This window comes from Schistocerca gregaria, chromosome 2, assembly GCF_023897955.1.
Source record: "Schistocerca gregaria isolate iqSchGreg1 chromosome 2, iqSchGreg1.2, whole genome shotgun sequence".
Lineage (NCBI taxonomy): Eukaryota > Metazoa > Arthropoda > Insecta > Orthoptera > Acrididae > Schistocerca > Schistocerca gregaria.
Genome location: NC_064921.1, coordinates 341,911,503 through 341,929,816, shown reverse-complemented (window position 1 = coordinate 341,929,816; position 18,314 = coordinate 341,911,503). Strand labels below are relative to the sequence as shown.

At 39.8% G+C, this 18,314-nt stretch overlaps 1 protein-coding gene across 3 annotated transcripts in view; it reads right to left on the bottom strand.

The window, feature by feature from the left end:
- LOC126337015 (nuclear pore complex protein Nup93-like) overlaps positions 1–18,314 on the bottom strand; it is a 187,892-nt gene that overhangs the window by 94,281 nt on the left and 75,297 nt on the right. For all 3 annotated transcript variants that reach the window (XM_050001272.1, XM_050001270.1, XM_050001271.1), the window contains 2 exons: positions 11,459–11,686; positions 4,117–4,254 (listed from right to left, as the gene is read on the bottom strand). In XM_050001272.1, coding sequence (XP_049857229.1) covers positions 4,117–4,254; positions 11,459–11,686 — 366 coding nt within the window. The remainder of the gene's footprint in view (positions 1–4,116; positions 4,255–11,458; positions 11,687–18,314) is intronic.

Here is an 18,314-nt window from a genome sequence, read left to right as displayed (position 1 = left end):
AAAAGGCTATTTACAATTTGCACAGAAACCAAATGGCAGTTATAAGAATCGAGGGGTACGAAAGGTAGGCAGTGGTTGGGAAGTGAGTGAGACAGAGTCGTAGCCTCTCCCCGATGTTATTCAATCTGTATATTGAGCAAGCAGTAAAGGAAACAAAGGAAAAATTAAGAGTAGGAATTAAAATCCATGGAGAAGAAATAAAAAGTTTGAGGTTTGCCGATGACATTGTAATTCTGTCAGAGACAGCAAAGGGCCTGGAAGAGTAGTTGAACGGAATGGACAGTGTCATGAAAGGAGGGTATAAGATGAACATCAACAAAAGCAAAATGAGGATAATGGAATGTAGACGAATTAAGTCGGGTGATGCTGAGGGAATTAGATTAGGAAATGAGACAAAGTAGTAACGGAATTTTGCTATTTGGGGATCAAAATAACTGATGATGGTCGAAGTAGAGAGGATATAAAATGTAGACTGTCAACGGCACGTAAAGTGTTTCTGAAGAAGAGAAATTTGGTAACATCGAGTATAGATTTAAGTGTCACGAAGTCGTTTCTGAAAGAAGTGAAACATGGACGATAAATAGTTTGGACAAGAAGTGAATAGAAGCTTTCGAAATGTGGTGCTACAGAAGAATGCTGAAGATTAGATGGGTAGGCCACATAACTAATGAGGAAGTATTGAATAGAATTGGGGAGAAGAGGAGTTTGTGTCACAACTTAAGAAGAAGGGACCGGTTGATAGGACATGTTCTGAGACATCAAGGGGTCACAAATATAGCATTGGAGGGCAGCACGGAGGGTAAAAATCGTAGAGGGAGACCAAGAGATGGACACACTAAGCAGATTCAGAAGGATGTAGGTTGCAGTAAGTACTGGGAGATGAAGAATCTTGCACAGGATGGAGTAGCATGGAGAGCTGCATCCGACCAGTCTCATGACTGAAGATTGCAACAACAACAACAACAACATCATTGTGAGCTGTACAACTGCTGTCAATCAACATGTAAAACAATGCTTAGAAATGAATGTGTTAAAAATAAATATTTTTCAATTGATACTTGTAAAATACATGTTGTAATGTTTACTAACTATTGTACATGTGCAGATGAGTAAACCTGACAAGGTATTGAATAACACAGAAAATAAATAACGGTGTACATTGAATGTGTCCTATCACAAAACCATTCAAAATAGGGCATATGTCCATACGAAGTTTTTTGCTTCACGTGATCAATCCTGTTATATCCTCGAACATAGACCATTCCTCCTGGGACACACTGTATGTTATGAGAGGAAGATAAATAAAATCAAACAAATCATATACACAAAAGAAAGTAGCAAAGGACTGACGAAAGAGATCAGAAACAAATTACGTGGAAGGAAAGAGAAAGGTGAAATTGAAGGAATTCTCAGGCACAGTAACTGAGATGAGAGAGAGAGAGAATGAACAGTTGAAAGTATTGGCCAATTTGATTATATATTATGTAGGTGTTTGATAGTTTGGGTATTAGGACTAGTTCTAAAATATCATGGGACAAATGTGGCTAAAATATTTTAATCTTTACATGTAGAAAGTAAAATCATTGTTAAAGTTTAGTCCACTCTGAGTGTTCTTCATTCAAAAAGAATCATGCAACAATGAAGCACAATAAATTCACAAGAATGCAAGATGTATGTGTATTGTTGGCAATTAAAGTGTAAAGTTATATCAAAGAGAATCTGAAAGAAACATTTCCCTGCTAGCTAGAATTATTTCCTTTCATTTCAATAAAGCAACTTATCTGATGCCCTGTTAGAGTCCAATGCCTGGATGTGTTGGGGGCTGTATGAACAACAAGGGAAGGGGTATGACGACTCATGATGTTTCAACATCCACTGACAGCTTTTCCTGTTAATTAGAAAGCAGAGTCACAGTGTTCAGATCTCTCTAGACTACATCCCAGATCTATTCTAAAAGTTCATAGTTAAAAAGTGGTTTTTGGACACAAGAAAGTATTCTTCTGTCTACAGAATATTCTTAATGACAATTCTGCAATGACTGGGTGGTATGCAGTCTTGCTAAAAATGTGTGTCCACAGCAGGAGGCTAAATCTGCCTGTGATAAGAGATGGCAGATATAACACTGGTCCTATTTTGTCTGTTATGAGGATACCACAAGTACTTAACTGTAAGAGGTGGATCTTGGCATCTTTTAACTATTGGTCAAAACATTTACAACTAACAATAGTATTACTAACTTTTAGAACAGTCCTATTTCAGGGAGGAAAATGAGATTGTTTGGAAAAGGTTAGAGAGGGGGAAGGATGGAGTGAGGGGGGACAGGTCATTCAGGGTCTGTACAGAAATATGCAGTCCTAGAACTGGGAGTACATTATAGCCTGTTTTCTTTTAAATGTTTTTAAGGACGAGGGTAATCCCAAAAGTAAGGTCTCTTTTTTTTCATAAGTACAGAACTCTATTTGTGTGGCAGTTGGTCAAACTGTTGTGAAGAGGTGCTTCACATGCTGTGTGTAAACATGCGCACTCCATGCTGAGGCACTCAGTCTTGGCTTGGTACCCATTGAGAATGGGGCTCCCGTTGGATGTTACCACCAAGTGCAAATTGCGCACAGTTATTCAGTTTTTGAACGCAAAGGGCACCGCACCGATTGAAATCCATCACCAATTGACGGAAATGTATGGTGAGTTGTGTATAAATGTCAAAAATGTTTGTAAGTGGTGTAGAGTGTTTCCAGCTGGTCGGACCGAAATTCACAACGAACAAAGGAGTGGGAGACCATCAATTTCTGAGGAGACAGTGTTGAAGGTTGAGCAAAGCATGCGTGGAGATTGGAGGATCTCCCTGGATGATCTCTGCATGTTGGTTCCTGAGGTTTCCCGAAGCACTGCTCACAGAATTTTAACGGAAACATTGAACTACCAGAAGGTGCGTGCAAGATGGGTGCCACGCATGCTTACTGAGGACCACATGCGGCAACAAGTTGATGCTTCCAGCGCATTTCTTCACTGCCTTGCAGCCGAACAGGGCAACTCAATTGTCACGGATGACAAAACCTGGGCATACCACTTTACATCCGAAAAGAGGTTCAGAACTTTCTGAACAGCATGGCGGCGAGCTGGTGTGACATGGGCATACAAAAACTACCACATCGTCTACAAAAATGCATCGACAAAAATGATGATTATGTCAAAAAATAGCTAAATGTTCAAGCTGTAAACTGATGTAAACCATTGTATAAATAAACAGGTCCATGTACTTATAAAAAAATAGGAGACCTTACTCTTGGGATTACCCTTGTATTTTGAGTTGTATCTAATGAATGTAAGTACTGGCAGTCTTCTTATCTCTCTGTAATTTTAATAATTTTCTAAACCGAATTTTTGTTATACAAAAGCTTAAATATGGCTGGAGAGTCTTGTAACCAAACAACACTGGATTATCAGAAAACAGGGAGCAGATATACATAAGACTGCGGATGGTCACAGAATGATTCAACTTATGATGAGAGTGATGCACTAAGTTAAAAATTCTGTATCTGAGATAATTCAAAGAAGCTAATTACTCTTAATTTATCACATAAAATTTTAAGAGAACAGAAATAATGTCCCACCCCAGGTATTGTGAAGGTATAACATGGGGAGCAATAAGCAATAATTCTTTCCATTGTTCACAGTTGAATGCAGCAGGAATAGCCCCAAAACAGTGCAACTGTGACAATCCTCTGACACAAGCCAACAATGAATGGGTAACTAAAGCGTTTCCTACTCATCCTGTTCAGTAAGTCTCCCCTGATCTGGGGTTCTGAGTGACTCTTCTGTAACACTTTCCACTTCCTATACCTTTTCCTTCATCCTTCTTCCTTTCCCTACAACCACTCTGCCATACTAAGGAGCAAACGGCTCATTTCCAAATGTTTAGTGTGTTTTCCTCCTACAGCCATTTGGTAAGTAGATTTTTTTACCTGTCCACATCATATTTTCAAATGTTAATGTATTGGTGACTATAAATAGTTATTTCAAATCATAAGAAACTAATAAATTATATAAATTTTTCTGCAAATAACAATGAAGATCCTGTATATTACAGTTTCACTACCCTTAATTCTAGGAACTTACTTTTTATAAAAGTCTGGACTCTTTTTAATTTGTCGCTGATAATTGAATCTGAAGTAGGAGTCAACTCTGCTACTGCGTCTTCCTTCTGGTGTTCTAATCACTTCTTCCAGAATAGAGCAGAATTCCTCAAGTGCCGGGCTGAAAGACATTTTTTCTCAGCTGTTTCATTAAAATAACCAATCAAATGTATTCAAACAAAATTACATGTTTTAATTACTACCTGACTGTATTAATTGAGTGTCACACAAGCCATGTAAATACACTGCCTGACAAAAAGTAAGGCATCATCCAGAAGTGAAAGAGGAACTAAAATGAAACTTCATAGGTTCAGAGGGTGTGTGGTATTATAGCAGTGATTACAAAACTGAGTCAAACTGACGCTTAAATTGACTGAATGGAGTTACACCTCCCACTGGCCTGACTGTATGCACTGACTGATGTAGCTGGGAAGGGTGTCATACAGCTGTTGTACCCTCTCCTGAGGCAAGCTAGCTCACAGATTTTGTAACTGGTCCTTTAAGTCCTTGATACTAGCACTGCGATGAAGTTGTCATCTGAGATGGTCCCATAGAAGGTCTACTGGGAACAGATCCGGGGATCTCGCTGCCCAAGGGAGTACCTTAATATAACAAAGATAGTTCAAAGACACACATACAATGTGACGCTAACCATTGTCCTGTAGAAAAATGGCACCATGATATTGTCACATGAGAGGTAACATATGAGGACACAAGACATCCATGATATACTGTTGTACCATCACAGTTCCCTTAATCACTACCAGCTGTGCCCTGAAGACATACCTGATGAATCCCTACACTGTTAACCCAGGAGTAACACCACTGACGCTCTTCAAAACATATAAAGTATGAGGTTGTCATCATTTTCACCAATAATGGTCACCTGGGGTAGTGTAGAACCACGATTCATCACATTGTGACATCATTCATCATCAATCCACGACTCTCAGTCACAGCACCACTCCAATGCAGCTACTTTGTGTTGTAGAATTAATAGCAGCCTACACATGGGGTGGTACATTCTTTAGTCTGGCTGCTGGTGCAGGATGACACATTTGGGCAGCGATTCCATTATTTGTTTTTACTTGGCAAACACACATACAAATGGGATACGTGATTAGCGTACTATATTGTGATCCTCCCTTGTGACTGTCAGGTGTGGTCAACCAGATTTTTTATGAAAAAGATACCTGCACTCATGCTCTGATGCAATTCAACATTGGGCCATTGCACGATTTGACCAGCTAGCCAAACAGAGACAAAGTGGCCCTTTCAAACTCTGTCAGATGCTTGTAACACTACCTCACATGAGAGAGATCTCCATGTCTTTCATAGTGACCACTCAACACCCTAAACTGATCACGCCCCTTTTATATCACACCATGCCTGGCAACAACACTAAACACAAACTACACTACTGCACCCTTGCAGCCATTCTGTCATGGGACTACAACTCTAATCATTTAAATATCTGATATGCCATTGGTGTGTATGTATGTATTTAAATTTATATTTGAATCCAACCATGTCTTCTGGGCACTTTGCTATTTTTGTCAGGCAGTATATTTTGCTTACTGAAAACATTTCATGCATTTCTGTTGATATGGGTTAAGAATGTCCATTCACCAAATAACAGGAAGTTCAGGTTGAATGCCGAATGTACAATTATTTCATATAACATGATGTGCATGTCACAGCCCATCTTTACTTTTAAAAGTAATGTGAGTTAAACACATGTAAAACACGCTTAAGGAAGACTGAAAAGTAAAGTGTGGTCATCAATGAATAAATATGTGATGCTATGACAATTAGGTGTTAGTCTGAATTCACTAAATAACAGAAGATGGAAAGTCCCAAAAAGTATGTCATAAATATAGAAAAAAATCAAGCAAGTTTTATCTCATTGTAATCTGTTTTCATTGCTTGTGCTTGAAGGAATAAAGTTTTCAAATCATTCAAAAATAATTAATATTTTATTAACAGTAAACTATTCAAGAGGATATCAGGAAAACCAATCTGGCATTCTGTAGAGTGGAGTATGTAATGCTAGAACCCTTAATCTCATAGGTACATTAGAAAACTGAAAAAGGGAATGGACAGTCTGAAGTTAAGATATAGTGGAGATTAGTAGTAGGATGAAAAGGACTTTTGGTGGGGTGAGTACAGGTTTCTAAACACAAAATCAAGCAGAGGTAATATCTGAAAAACATGTAATACAAAATAAGGAAACAAGAATGCAGGCAAGCTACTCTGAGCAGCATAGTGAATGTATTACCATAACCAAGGCAGACACAAAGTGAACACCAACTACAGTAGTAGAACTTTATACGGTGAAAAACTTTGCAGAAGAAGGGATTCAGGAAGAGGAAAATTTAATTGTGATGGGAGACTAATTTGATAGTGGGAAGAACAGGAAGTAAAGGAAAAAATAGTAGGAGAAAGTGGGCTGGAGGAAAGGGATGAAAGAGGAAGCCACCTGGCAGGACTTTTGCACAGTGCACAATTTAATCATCGCTAACACTTGGTTTAAGAATCACCAAGGGAGGATGTACACGTGGGGAGGGGCCTAGAGACTCTGGAGGGTTTCAGGCTCATTATGTAATGGTACGATTGAGATTTTAGAACCAGATTTTGAATTGTAGTACATTTTCAGAGGCAGATGTGGACTGACCCTAAGTTAGTTAATGGTTACGAATTTTAGATTGCAGCTGAAAAATTTTATGAATAACTTGAAGAAACTGGAGGTTGTTCAGAGTTTCAAAGGGAGCATTATGCAACAATTAACTGAAACAATGGAATAGAATGCAGTAGAAAGCAAATGCGTAGCTCTCAAGAGTTCAAGAAGAATGTAATAATTCCAATTTCAAAGAAGGCAAGTGGTGACTTGTGTGAATGTTATCGAACTGTCAGTCATGGTTGCAAAATACTGACAAATTCTTTACAGAAGAATGGAAAAATTGGTGAAAGCCAACCTCGTGGAAGGTCAGTTTAGACTCCATAAGAATGTTGCAACATCCAAGGCAATACTAACCGTACGACTTATCTTGGAAGATGGGTTAAGGAAAGGCAAACTTACATTTACAGCATTTGTAGACTCAGAGAATGTTTTTGACAATGCTGACTGGAATAAACACTTGAAATTCTGAAGACAGCAAGGGTAAAACACAGGGAGCAAAAGGCTATAAACAATTTGTACAGAAACCAGACAGCAGCTATATGAGTTGAATAGAAAAACAGGGGGGAACAATGGTTGAGAAGGGATTAAGACAGGGTTGTATTCATCCCTGATGTTATTCACTGAGAAATGAGCAAACTGTGAAGGAAGCCAAGTAAAAATTTGGAGAGGAATTAAAGCTCAGGGAGAAGGAACAAAAGCGCTGAGGTATACTGATGACACCGTAATCCTATCAGAGATGCCAAAGGACTTAGTAGTTGAACGGAATGGGCAGTGTCTTCAGAGGAGGATATAAGATGAAAATTCACAAAAGAAAACCAGGGTAATGGAAAGCAGGTGATTTAAATCAGGTAAAGCTGAGGGAATTAGAATGGAAAATGGCACGCTTAAGACAGTAGGCATGTTTTGATATTTGTGCAGTAATGGCTGAAGTAGAGAAGATAACTTTAGATTGGCAAAGGAAAACAAAGTGTTTCTGAAGAAGAGAAATTTGTTAATCATGAACATTAAATTTAAGTGTTAGGAAGTCTGTTCTAAAGGGTTTTGTCTGGAATATATCCTTGTATGGAAGAGAAACATGGACGAAAAGCAGTACAGAAAAGAACAGTAGCTTCTGAAATGTGGTGCTATGGAAGAATGCTGAGGACTAGATGGATATATCATGTAACTAATGAGGAGATACTGAATAGAATTTAGGAGGAAAGAACTTTGTGGCATAACTTGACTAAAAGAAGGAATTAGTTGATAGGACACAGTCTCAGACATCGAGGGGAACCAATGTAGTACTGGAGCGGAGGGGGGGGTTACAAATTGCAGAGGGAGACCAAGAGATGAGGATAGTAAGCAGGTTCAAATGGATGTGGGTTGCCGCAGTTATTTGGAGACTAACAGGCCTGCAAATGATAAGATAGCAGCACCAAACCAGTCTCCGGACCGATGACCACAACACAATAATAATTACAATTATATTAAAATCAAATACAAGCAAACCCATAAAAAATTTATTTACCAGGTGTCAGGAAGCATGTAGATATGAACACAATGTCGTACTAACATCAGGTATGTAAGATCCTCATTGAAGAAGAGAAAATAATTAGTTGGAAGAAAGGTAGCGAGTGATTAAGTAGAGACGTCATCGAGGCCCCCTTATCAATGGCTGACCAACTGGACATGATGAGAACCGAAATGAACAATCAAAAGCCACAAGCCACACTGGTAGCTCTTCCTGTGAGAGCAGAAACCCACGTGACTAAGGGTAGTGCCCGGCCCAAAGGCATGTTGACGTGACTTTTCTCTTCTTCACAGGTTGATTTTTTTTTTTTTTTTTTTTTTTTTTTTTTAAGTTACTGTGCAAATCATTTTTTTTCTGATTTTAGATTTCAGTTACTTGGCACAGCTTGTTATCACAGGAATGGTTAATTCTCCGTTTTTTTCAATGAAAATTCAACTGTAATTTTAATTACAGTAACTACAAAAGAATGATAAAACACATTACCAGAGCATCAGAATCTCTGTAATGCTGTTCACAGATAGTCGTCCTGTATAATGAGAGGTTGCAATGCCAGAAGACTGCAATGAAATTGGTAAGACCTGAAGAGGAGATCAACAATTGGTGTAGTGGATGGTAGTTGTCAGTAACTTTCATATACAAATTTTCACTTTCACCTGACACACTATTTCTTTCTTCGTGAAAAGATTGGCTTGTACGAGGGTGGTTTGAAAAGTTCTCAGAACGGAATACAAGAAAAGTACTTACATCACTGAAACTTTTTTTATTTTTCAATGTAGTCTCCTTTTAGATTAATGCACTTGGTCCAACGATGCTTCAGTGCCTTGATCCTATCTTGAAAATGACTTACCTCCAGGCCTGGAAAATAGTTGTCAACTCCAAATATCAATTCTTCGTTTGAAGTGAATCTTCATCCACCAAGAATAATTTTCAGTTTTGGGAAGCATCGCAAGTCTGATGGAGCCATATCAGGTGAATAAGGCAGGTGTGCCAACAACTCATTCCTTAGTTTATGTAATTTTTCATTGGTGACGGCACATGTGTGCTGGCACCCATTGTCTTAATGGACGATGACTTTCTTCCTTGGTACAGCTGGCCTTCTTTGCATATCTTTTGTTGCAATTTGTCCAGGAGGTTACCATAGTATTCTCTAGTAATCGTTTACCTAGTGGGGAGATAATTTACAAACACATTCCCATTCACATGCCAGAACACTGGTACCATGACCTTTCTCACAGAAGGAATTATCTTTGCTTTCTTTGGTGGCGGAGAATCAGCATGTTTCCACAGCTTTGACTGTTGTTTTATCTCTGGGATATAGTAGTGCACCAAAGTTTCACCTGGGCCACAAACCGGCACAAAAAATCTTGTTCGTTTCTCCTGGGTCAAACATTGTTCCGACATGTCCGCTCTCATGCGTTTTTGATCCAGCATCAAGAGTTGTGGCACCCATTTTGCAGATAATTTTTTCATTTCTAATTCTTCAGTTAAAATGTGATATACCCTTTCAGAGGACATCTGGCATGGGTGAGCAATTACATGCACTTTCAATTGGTGATCCTCCATGATCATTTTGTGCACTTTTGCAATTATTTCTGGAGTAGTGAGTGACACATCTTGGCCGACCACTGCGAAGGTCATCGTCTAAGCTCTCCCGACTAAATTTAAATTAATTTGTCTACTTGGCAACACTGCTTCACAAATCACTACACAGGAACAACAGAGCCTCATCACCGCCATAGTTCTCTTCCAAGAGCACTGCCGTGGCATGTGTTTACAGGCAACAGTCCAATGGATATTATGCGAACAACTCGTTGCGCTAGTGCTGACCTCTTGTGGTGATTCCGAGAACTTTTCAAACGATCCTCATAGAATGCTGTCTATTTCCATCATCTGAAGCCTTGACTCAAGAACTGCTTTTCAACACATAGAGATACATATCAAGCAAAAACATATGTTGTGACTGTCCATGCTTTAACATTTATGTGGCTAACTGACAAGAGTCAGTATTTGATATTGTTTATTCAACAACAATATATTCCAAAGTAACATACACATTCAATAATTACAAGAAAAGATTCTTAACAAATTTTCATAATTAATCTTTGTGTAGGAAACATATTCTTTGCGATTTTGCATTGATATTTTTACCAAAACATTTGTTCTATAAAACCAGTGAAAAAAAAGTCTAGATCATTATGAATATTTTATTAAAATGACTGGTTTCAGCCTAGGCTTAGCCCACCCTCAGACAGCACTATCATCTGAAGTTGACAATGCGCAGAACAGTCAACTGACCTCAGTTGCTGAATGCAGTTTCAGTGACTCAGGTCAACTGACTGTTCTACGCGTCATCAGCTTCAGCTGATTGTGCCGAGCGGAGATGGCCTGTGCCTAGGCGTAAACTGCTCATTTTAATAAAATAACCATCACAACCTAGATTGTTTTTGCACTGGTTATAGCAGCATCAGCGACTGTGGTCAACGGACTGTTCTACACGTTACTGTCTCAAGATGGCTTAAGCCTAGGCTGAAACTGGTCTTTTAATAAAACAAATGTTGCAATCTATACAGTTTTTTATTGTTTTTATATAGCTTACAAGATTGTTGTTTCACAAAAATGTTACTAAAATATTTGTTCTGTTGCCTAATTCTTTATTGTTTATTAAAACAGCTGCAACTATCTTTGCCATTTCTAACTCCAAAATGATTTTTCGTTAACACATACAAACTCACCACTTATCCGGGCAAACAGTGTCTTTATAGGTACTGAAATGTTTATCAACTACTTCTAGTTCAACACTCTTCCCTCTTTGACTTTCTTACCAGTAATCTGCTGTAGAATATGATAGTTTTTTCCTGTTTGTAGTTATTCAACATTTTATAAATATTTTTTAGTACTGTGACACCACATGTGAGTCAGCCATTTTTCCATTGCCTTGCTGCCTGATTCAATTTTTAGTTACAAGTCCCTTGTGTATCATCATTTAACCAACATTCCTATCTCTCCTATATGGCCTACAGTGTTCCCAATTACTGCAATTTCAGTCCTTTTAATTTTTGTTGTACACATTTACAGAACAAAAGAGGTTTCTTTAAATTAAAGCATTTACTTCACAAAAGACATTATAGTACTTACCTTTTCTTGACACAGTGCAAAGCTGCAGCAAGATCACCACAGCGAATGCAATTGTAGACAACCGCCCAAACAGGGAATCCATCAACAATTTCAATTTCTTCAGCATATATATTAATATTCATATGCACTCTTAAAAAGCTTGTGACAAGTGGATATGTTCCTGGAATTGCTCCCCTTCGGGCTTGTGCCAGATTTGCCTCCACCATGGATGTCAGAAACAATCTGTATCTTTTTTTAAAAAATAAGATAATTAATTATTAGTTTTATTTTGTATTTGCTTTTAAATAAATCAACAAAAGTATTTAAAATACATGATAAATGAGAATTATACACCTACAAAAATTTCTTAGTAACAACTGTCACAAGATATAAAATCAGGTGAAAAGCCCTTACTTACATGTCACTAAAATATAAAAGGCAATAGCAGGGTTTTCAGTCCTGCTATGATTAGGAAAACAAAAGATGGTCTGAATCTCTAATTTCTACATCTTATACACCACTTCCTTCATCAAGAAGAAGAAGAAGAAGAAGAAGAAGAATGTGAACTGGAAACCAGACAGAGTCCTACAGGTGCAATGCACCCTCCCACCAACACACACACACACACACACACACACACACACACACACACACACACAGTGGTGTAACATTTCTATCCTACGGAATAACGTGCACTTCTGACCAATCAGGCAGATGAAAGACATTTGTGTGAATTGGAAACGTTTAATGCAGTTGTTAAGTGTGGAACATCCCACTGTGCATGATCTGCTTTGCTATATTCACAGTTGGGGTGTACAAGATGTTGACTCTGAACAATGACATGACACGATGGTGAAAAAACCTCTCCATCTGCTGTGGCAGAGCACTTTTTCTTTGGACTTTGCGGCTTGGCAGGGCCTTGGAGATCATGGAGCAAAGGGTGCGGTCAATAACGTAAACACCTGAACAGATGAAGACGTACAGGAGATCTGTCTCTCACTTTGAAATGTAATGTATATATACAATATGTTGTGACCTATTGAAAGCTACACACTGCAAAAGACCTGTTTACTGCAAATCGTAAGCAAGGTTGTAAAGAATTAAAATTCTGCTGTAAATAGTGTTTACAAAAAAAATGAGTTCATCATTTAATAGCTTGAACAATCAGAGCTCTCTTCTAGCACCTGCACATCGCCACATGCTGAAGTCCAATGGCATGGATAAGGTCCACTACAATGAATAATTTCAAGAATGGAAATCAAAGATATTTTATAAGGTAAAAGTTGACATACAAATCTGAAAGGTGACAGATTGTACACAGAATTGGCATCTTTACACCTGAAAACCACAAACATTTCATTGCATTTTGGTGAGAGTGACAGTGCGCAAATCTTAAGAGCAAGTAGAAGGAAGCTTTAATAATAATATTTATAATAATCAAACAATGGAAAATGCAGGATGGAATGTAACATTATTATGAAAGATAGTCGCTACTCATCATACAGTGGAGAGGTTGAGTCGCACACAGGCACAACAAAAGACTGTCACAAAGCTTTTAGCCAACAAGGCCTTCGTTAAAAACAACCCCACACACACGTGTGTGTGTGTGTGTGTGTGCGTGTGCGTGTGCGTGTGCGTGTGCGTGTGCGTGTGCGTGTGCGTGTGCGTGTGCGTGTGCGTGTGCGTGTGCGTGTGCGTGTGCGTGCGCGTGCGTGTCCTTATCTGGCAAGGCCTTTGGCTGAGAGCTAATGTGTAAGGGTATTTTCATTGCGCCTCTCTGCTACTCAATGTGTCACCTTTACAGTATCAATCTAACTTTTCCATGATTTGAGTTTATGTCAATGCAGTCAAATCTATGGCCATTTATGTCACATATTTTGATGCTTGCTTGTATGTTACTTGCTTGTCACCTGGAATAATGAAATTTGGCAAGAAGCAAGGTTTCACAGCACAGTTGGAAAGCCTCTGCAATGCTGTTCTAGTTTAGGGGGTATATCAAGTGGGCTTAGGTGTGAATGGGAATTTGGATTGAGGAGGAAGTTGTGCTAGGGTGGTCTGTGCAGTTGTGCAAAGCCATTGTACCAAGACAGCATAGTGGTTAGTCCATCTGCTTCACACAAGCAAGCACACCTCTTGCACACATGATTGCCATCTCCAGCAGCTCAGACCAGAATGCAACTGTCATGTCAAATGGAAGCAGCAACCTGGAGGAGGCAGGGAAGGGGAAGGGGAAGGGGAAGGGGGAGGGGAAGGGATAGCATGGTAAGAGTGAGGGGAGAGAAGAAAAGAGCTTATTATCATTGTCATGCTCTGAAATGAGGGATATCCCATCTAAGATCCTTCCCACCACTCCTAAAGTGGTGTTCCATTACCCACCTAACTTCCACAGAATCCTAGTCGATCTCTATCCCAACTCCTTGCCACAGGGATCATATCCCTGTGAAACACTCAGGTGCATGGCATTCCCAATCCACCCATCCTGCACCTCCTATCAGCCCATCAGAGGCTGAGCCATATGTGAAAGCAGCTAAGTCATGTACCACCTCTGCCACCATCATTGCACAGCTTTTTATAAGGTATGACTACCAGTTAGACGTCTACCAGAATGAACAACCACCGTCAAACTGTGGCCAAGAGCAAAGTAGATCACCCTGTGGCACAACATGCAGCTGAAAATAAAATGCTCGATTTCAATGACTACTTCACTACCTGACCCATCTGGATCCTCCCCACACCACCAGCTTTTCTGAAATGCACTGATGGGAGTTATTCTTACAATGCATTGCCCACTACCGAAATTATCCTGGGCTCAACCTATGGTAACTTACTGTACCCAACCCTCATCCAACAGTTTCCATACCTCTGTCCTATCACCTGCTCCCTCTTCTCATCTCCCCCCCTGCCAACGCACACGACCATCTTTCCCTAACCTCTCCTCCCCTTTTTTGCTCTCCATAACCCCCCCCCCCCTTTTTCCTTCCAGCGCCCCATTCCAGAGGCTCCTGATGCTGTGCCTGTTGGCATTCCAGTCTCTCCATGCTCCACACGACAGTGCTCTTCTCCCCCCGCCCCCCACCATCTGCTATCTCTTCCCCTTCCCCACTTCCTCCAGATTGTTGCTTCCGCTCTACACGACAGTTGTATTCTGTCCTTTTCTTATTAAGGCTTTGGACAAAAGCTAATATGTAAGTGTCTCTTCGTTGTGCCCATTTGCAACTCAATGGGGCATTTTTCATGAGTAATAATCTATCTTTTCCTTACAATGCTGATATTCCAACCTGCAGTTTTCATTGTTTGATAAATTTCAACTTGATATGACTACTAGTTCCTGTGAAATAGGGTCCTTAACAGTCAGTCAGACTGACAGACAAACAAAGCAATCCTATTAAAGTTCTGTTTTTACCAAATGAGGTACAGAAACCTAATATAAAACAATATAACAGTGGCAAAGATTGTGTATACAAAAATGGCAGTAAATTTGAATTAGGTGAAGAAAAATATCCCTAATCTGGGAAGCGGCTACAATGAAGTATCTATCAAAACATCCTTCAACTATAAAACAAGAAACAAGGAAATGAGTAGGGTGTAAGAGAGCATTTGAGTTAAGAGCAACAATGTTTGAACAATCTGGGGATTACACAGCCAAAACATTTTGTCATCTTGTGATGTCAGCAACAGGCACTCCCCTGGATCTGTGTCCTCCACTTCTTGTAATTAATGAATTTTTAACTGCAACTCGCGAGTATTGTCCATGATGGCTCTGAAGCAATCTACTTCCTGCTGTCTGCCCTGCTGAGTGCGTAAGTCCTCAGAATAAAGCTTTAGCCAAAATGACATGTAACTGGATGTCCACTGAAAGTGGTCTCCTACTAGACTAGCTGGGCAGATGCCGTTCATAAACCGTAAGAGAAATGACCAGTGAGAATGTACCATTGCTGGGCCCCTAACACTTTGGGTCCTGAGCCATTGCGCGCGGGTGTCTACCATAAAGACTGGCTGATTTTAACGTATTTTAAACTACTACCCAACTCATGAAAGGTCTCAGTCATAGAAATAAAATTACTCTTATTGAAAAACCTAGACTTTCTTGTTTAAAACCATATATAATACCTTTCTCTTGAATTAATACATACTTTTGACAAGCGTTATTATTATAACATTGTTTTTGAAAAAAGGAAATATTGGTCACTGTATTTTCTAGAAGGGAATTTTTTTTATTTTACACAAAAATTGTAATTATGATGGATACAGTATGTCTCATATACAGTAACCTCATGTAACTATTTTAGTATGCAAATTTGCTCTGTGTGTGGTAAATTTTGAAACGCGGCATTTTGCACAACGCTACTTCGCATTCACTACACTGGTAGCTTCTCTCTTTTCGCCACACTTTGCCAGAAACTTCCTTATTTTCATCAGTGTAACTCCTTTCCACTTTGATAATGAGCAGGTGGGTGAAAGGGAATTTGTGCTTCGTAATTTCCTGATGCATTGTTGAGCATACAGATTGTTTCATCATACTGTCTGTCAGAAAATATGAAAAAAATTCTAGAGGTGCAGTGTTCTGGTCTAAACTGACAACATTGCATATTCCAAATTGTCCTGAGAATAGATCGATATCTGGTGCACGATCAGTAGTCGTCCAGCCTTCCTCAGAATCGGTGTGGCGCGCACGTCTCGGGCTTCCCCCTCGCCGTTAGTCTCACTCGTTCTTCAGGCACAATATCGATGGAATTACTTGCTGCTGCAGTGCTTGGACACCTGCTCTCCTCTTCTGAGTCTATCAGAAGAGTAGTATTTGCAAATAAAATCATAATTACGTACTGAGAGTTTTTTCAGTGAAAATCTGAACAAAAATTATAGATGTTTTGTTGTCAGAATTCTTTACCTTAACTGCCAGGAACTTGAGAATGAGATTTTAACTCTGCAGCAGAGTGTGCGCTGATATGAAACTTCCTAGCAGATTAAAACTGTGTGCCTGACTGAGACTCGAACTTGAGACCTTTGCCTTTCACGGGCAAGTGCTCTACCATTTGAGATAACGAAGCATGACTCACGCCCGGTACTCACAGCTTTACTTCTGCCAGTATCTCATCTCCTACCTTCCAAACTTTACAGAAGCTCTCCTGCGAACCTTGCAAAACTAGCACTCCTGAAAGAAAGGATACAGTGGGAACATGGCTTAGCCACAAACTGGGGGATGTTTCCAGAATGAGATTTTCGCTCTGCAGTGGAGTGTGCACTGATATGAAACTTCCTGGCAGATTAAAACTGTGTGCCTGACCGAGACACACACAGCACTCACTCCGCTGCAGAGTGAAAATCTCATTCTGGAAACATCCCCAGGCTGCGGCTAAGCCATGTCTCCACTGTATCCTTTCTTTCAGGAGTGCTAGTTCTGCAAAGTTCGCAGGAGAGATTCTGTAAAGTTTGGAAGGTAGGAGACGAGATACTGGGAGAAGTAAAGCTGTGAGTACCGGCCGTGAGTCGTGCTTCGGTAGCTCGGATGGTAGAGCACTTGCCCGCAAAAGGCAAAGGTCCCGAGTTTGAGTCTCGTTCGGGCACACAGTTTTAATCTGCCAGGAAGTTTCATGCCAGAAACTTCTTCTTGAACATAGTCCACATCATCACCAGAGTCATCTACAATATCTTCCTCTGACAAATCAACGTCAATTTCTTCTAAATCACGATGTAACTCGCGAGCAATTTCTTTGTCCGTGAAGCCACATTTTGCCATGTCAACGCTACTGAGACTGCGCGGGACAAAATCGCTGCTTACAGAATCTGACAAATAAAAAAGGAAGCACACCCTTCCACAGCATGCTCGCACTATCTAGTGCCCGATACTCGAACTACAGTCCGTGCAGTGCCTCCCAGACAAGCGGGAGCCGTAAGAACACACAAAGGAAAGAAGGGGAAGAAATTCGGGCACGTCGCGCACGCCCGTATTTTTACGGGTGTCGGCATCTAAGTGTTAAGTAACTTTGGGCCTACTAAGAAAACAAGAGATCAATTAAGTTGGCTCTATTCTTTGTAGCCAACTGAAAATGATGTTAGTAAAAAAAAAGAGAGCCCTGTCCAACACAAGTTTAGAAGAATGGAAGATGTTTGTCAGACCGCCATAACCCTACATTTCAGCAGGATAATGCACGTTGCAGGTTCTGTATGGGCCTTTCTGGATACAGAAAATTCCCTGGCCAGCACATTCTCCAGATATCTCACCAACTGAAAAGTTTGGTCAACTGGCTCGTCACAATATGCCAGTCACTACTCTTGATGAATTGTGGTATGTGTTGAAGCTGCATGGGTAGCTGTACCTGTACATGCCATCTGAGCTCTGTTTGCTGAATGCCCAGGCATATCAAGGCCGTTATTACAGCCAGAGGTGGCTGTTCTGGGTACTGATTTCTCAGGATCTATGCACCCAAATTGCGTGAAAGTATAATCACATGTCAGTTCTAATATAATATATTTGTCCAATGAATACCCGTTTATCATCTGCATCTCTTCTTGGTGTAGCAACATTGATGGCCAGTAGTGTATATAAAACTCTATCCTATCAAACAAGCCACACAGTTATGGTAATAAAATGTTTATGAGATTATTTTAAAGATTTAGATAAGCCTTGTCGACTCCTCATAGATAATGGATTTCAATTTACAAGTAATAACATCAAATAAATTTTAGAATGGGAAACCATAAAACATGTAGCTATTTCAAAATATCACTCCCAGTCCAACCCTTGTGACTGGTAATGGAAGACGTTGGATGTCTGTCTAGAAAATATTGTTTCAACAAACATACCACGTGGGCTCAGTTTATTACTGAGTTCCAACCTATTTTGAGTGAGGTACCCCAAATAATTACAGGTTTATCA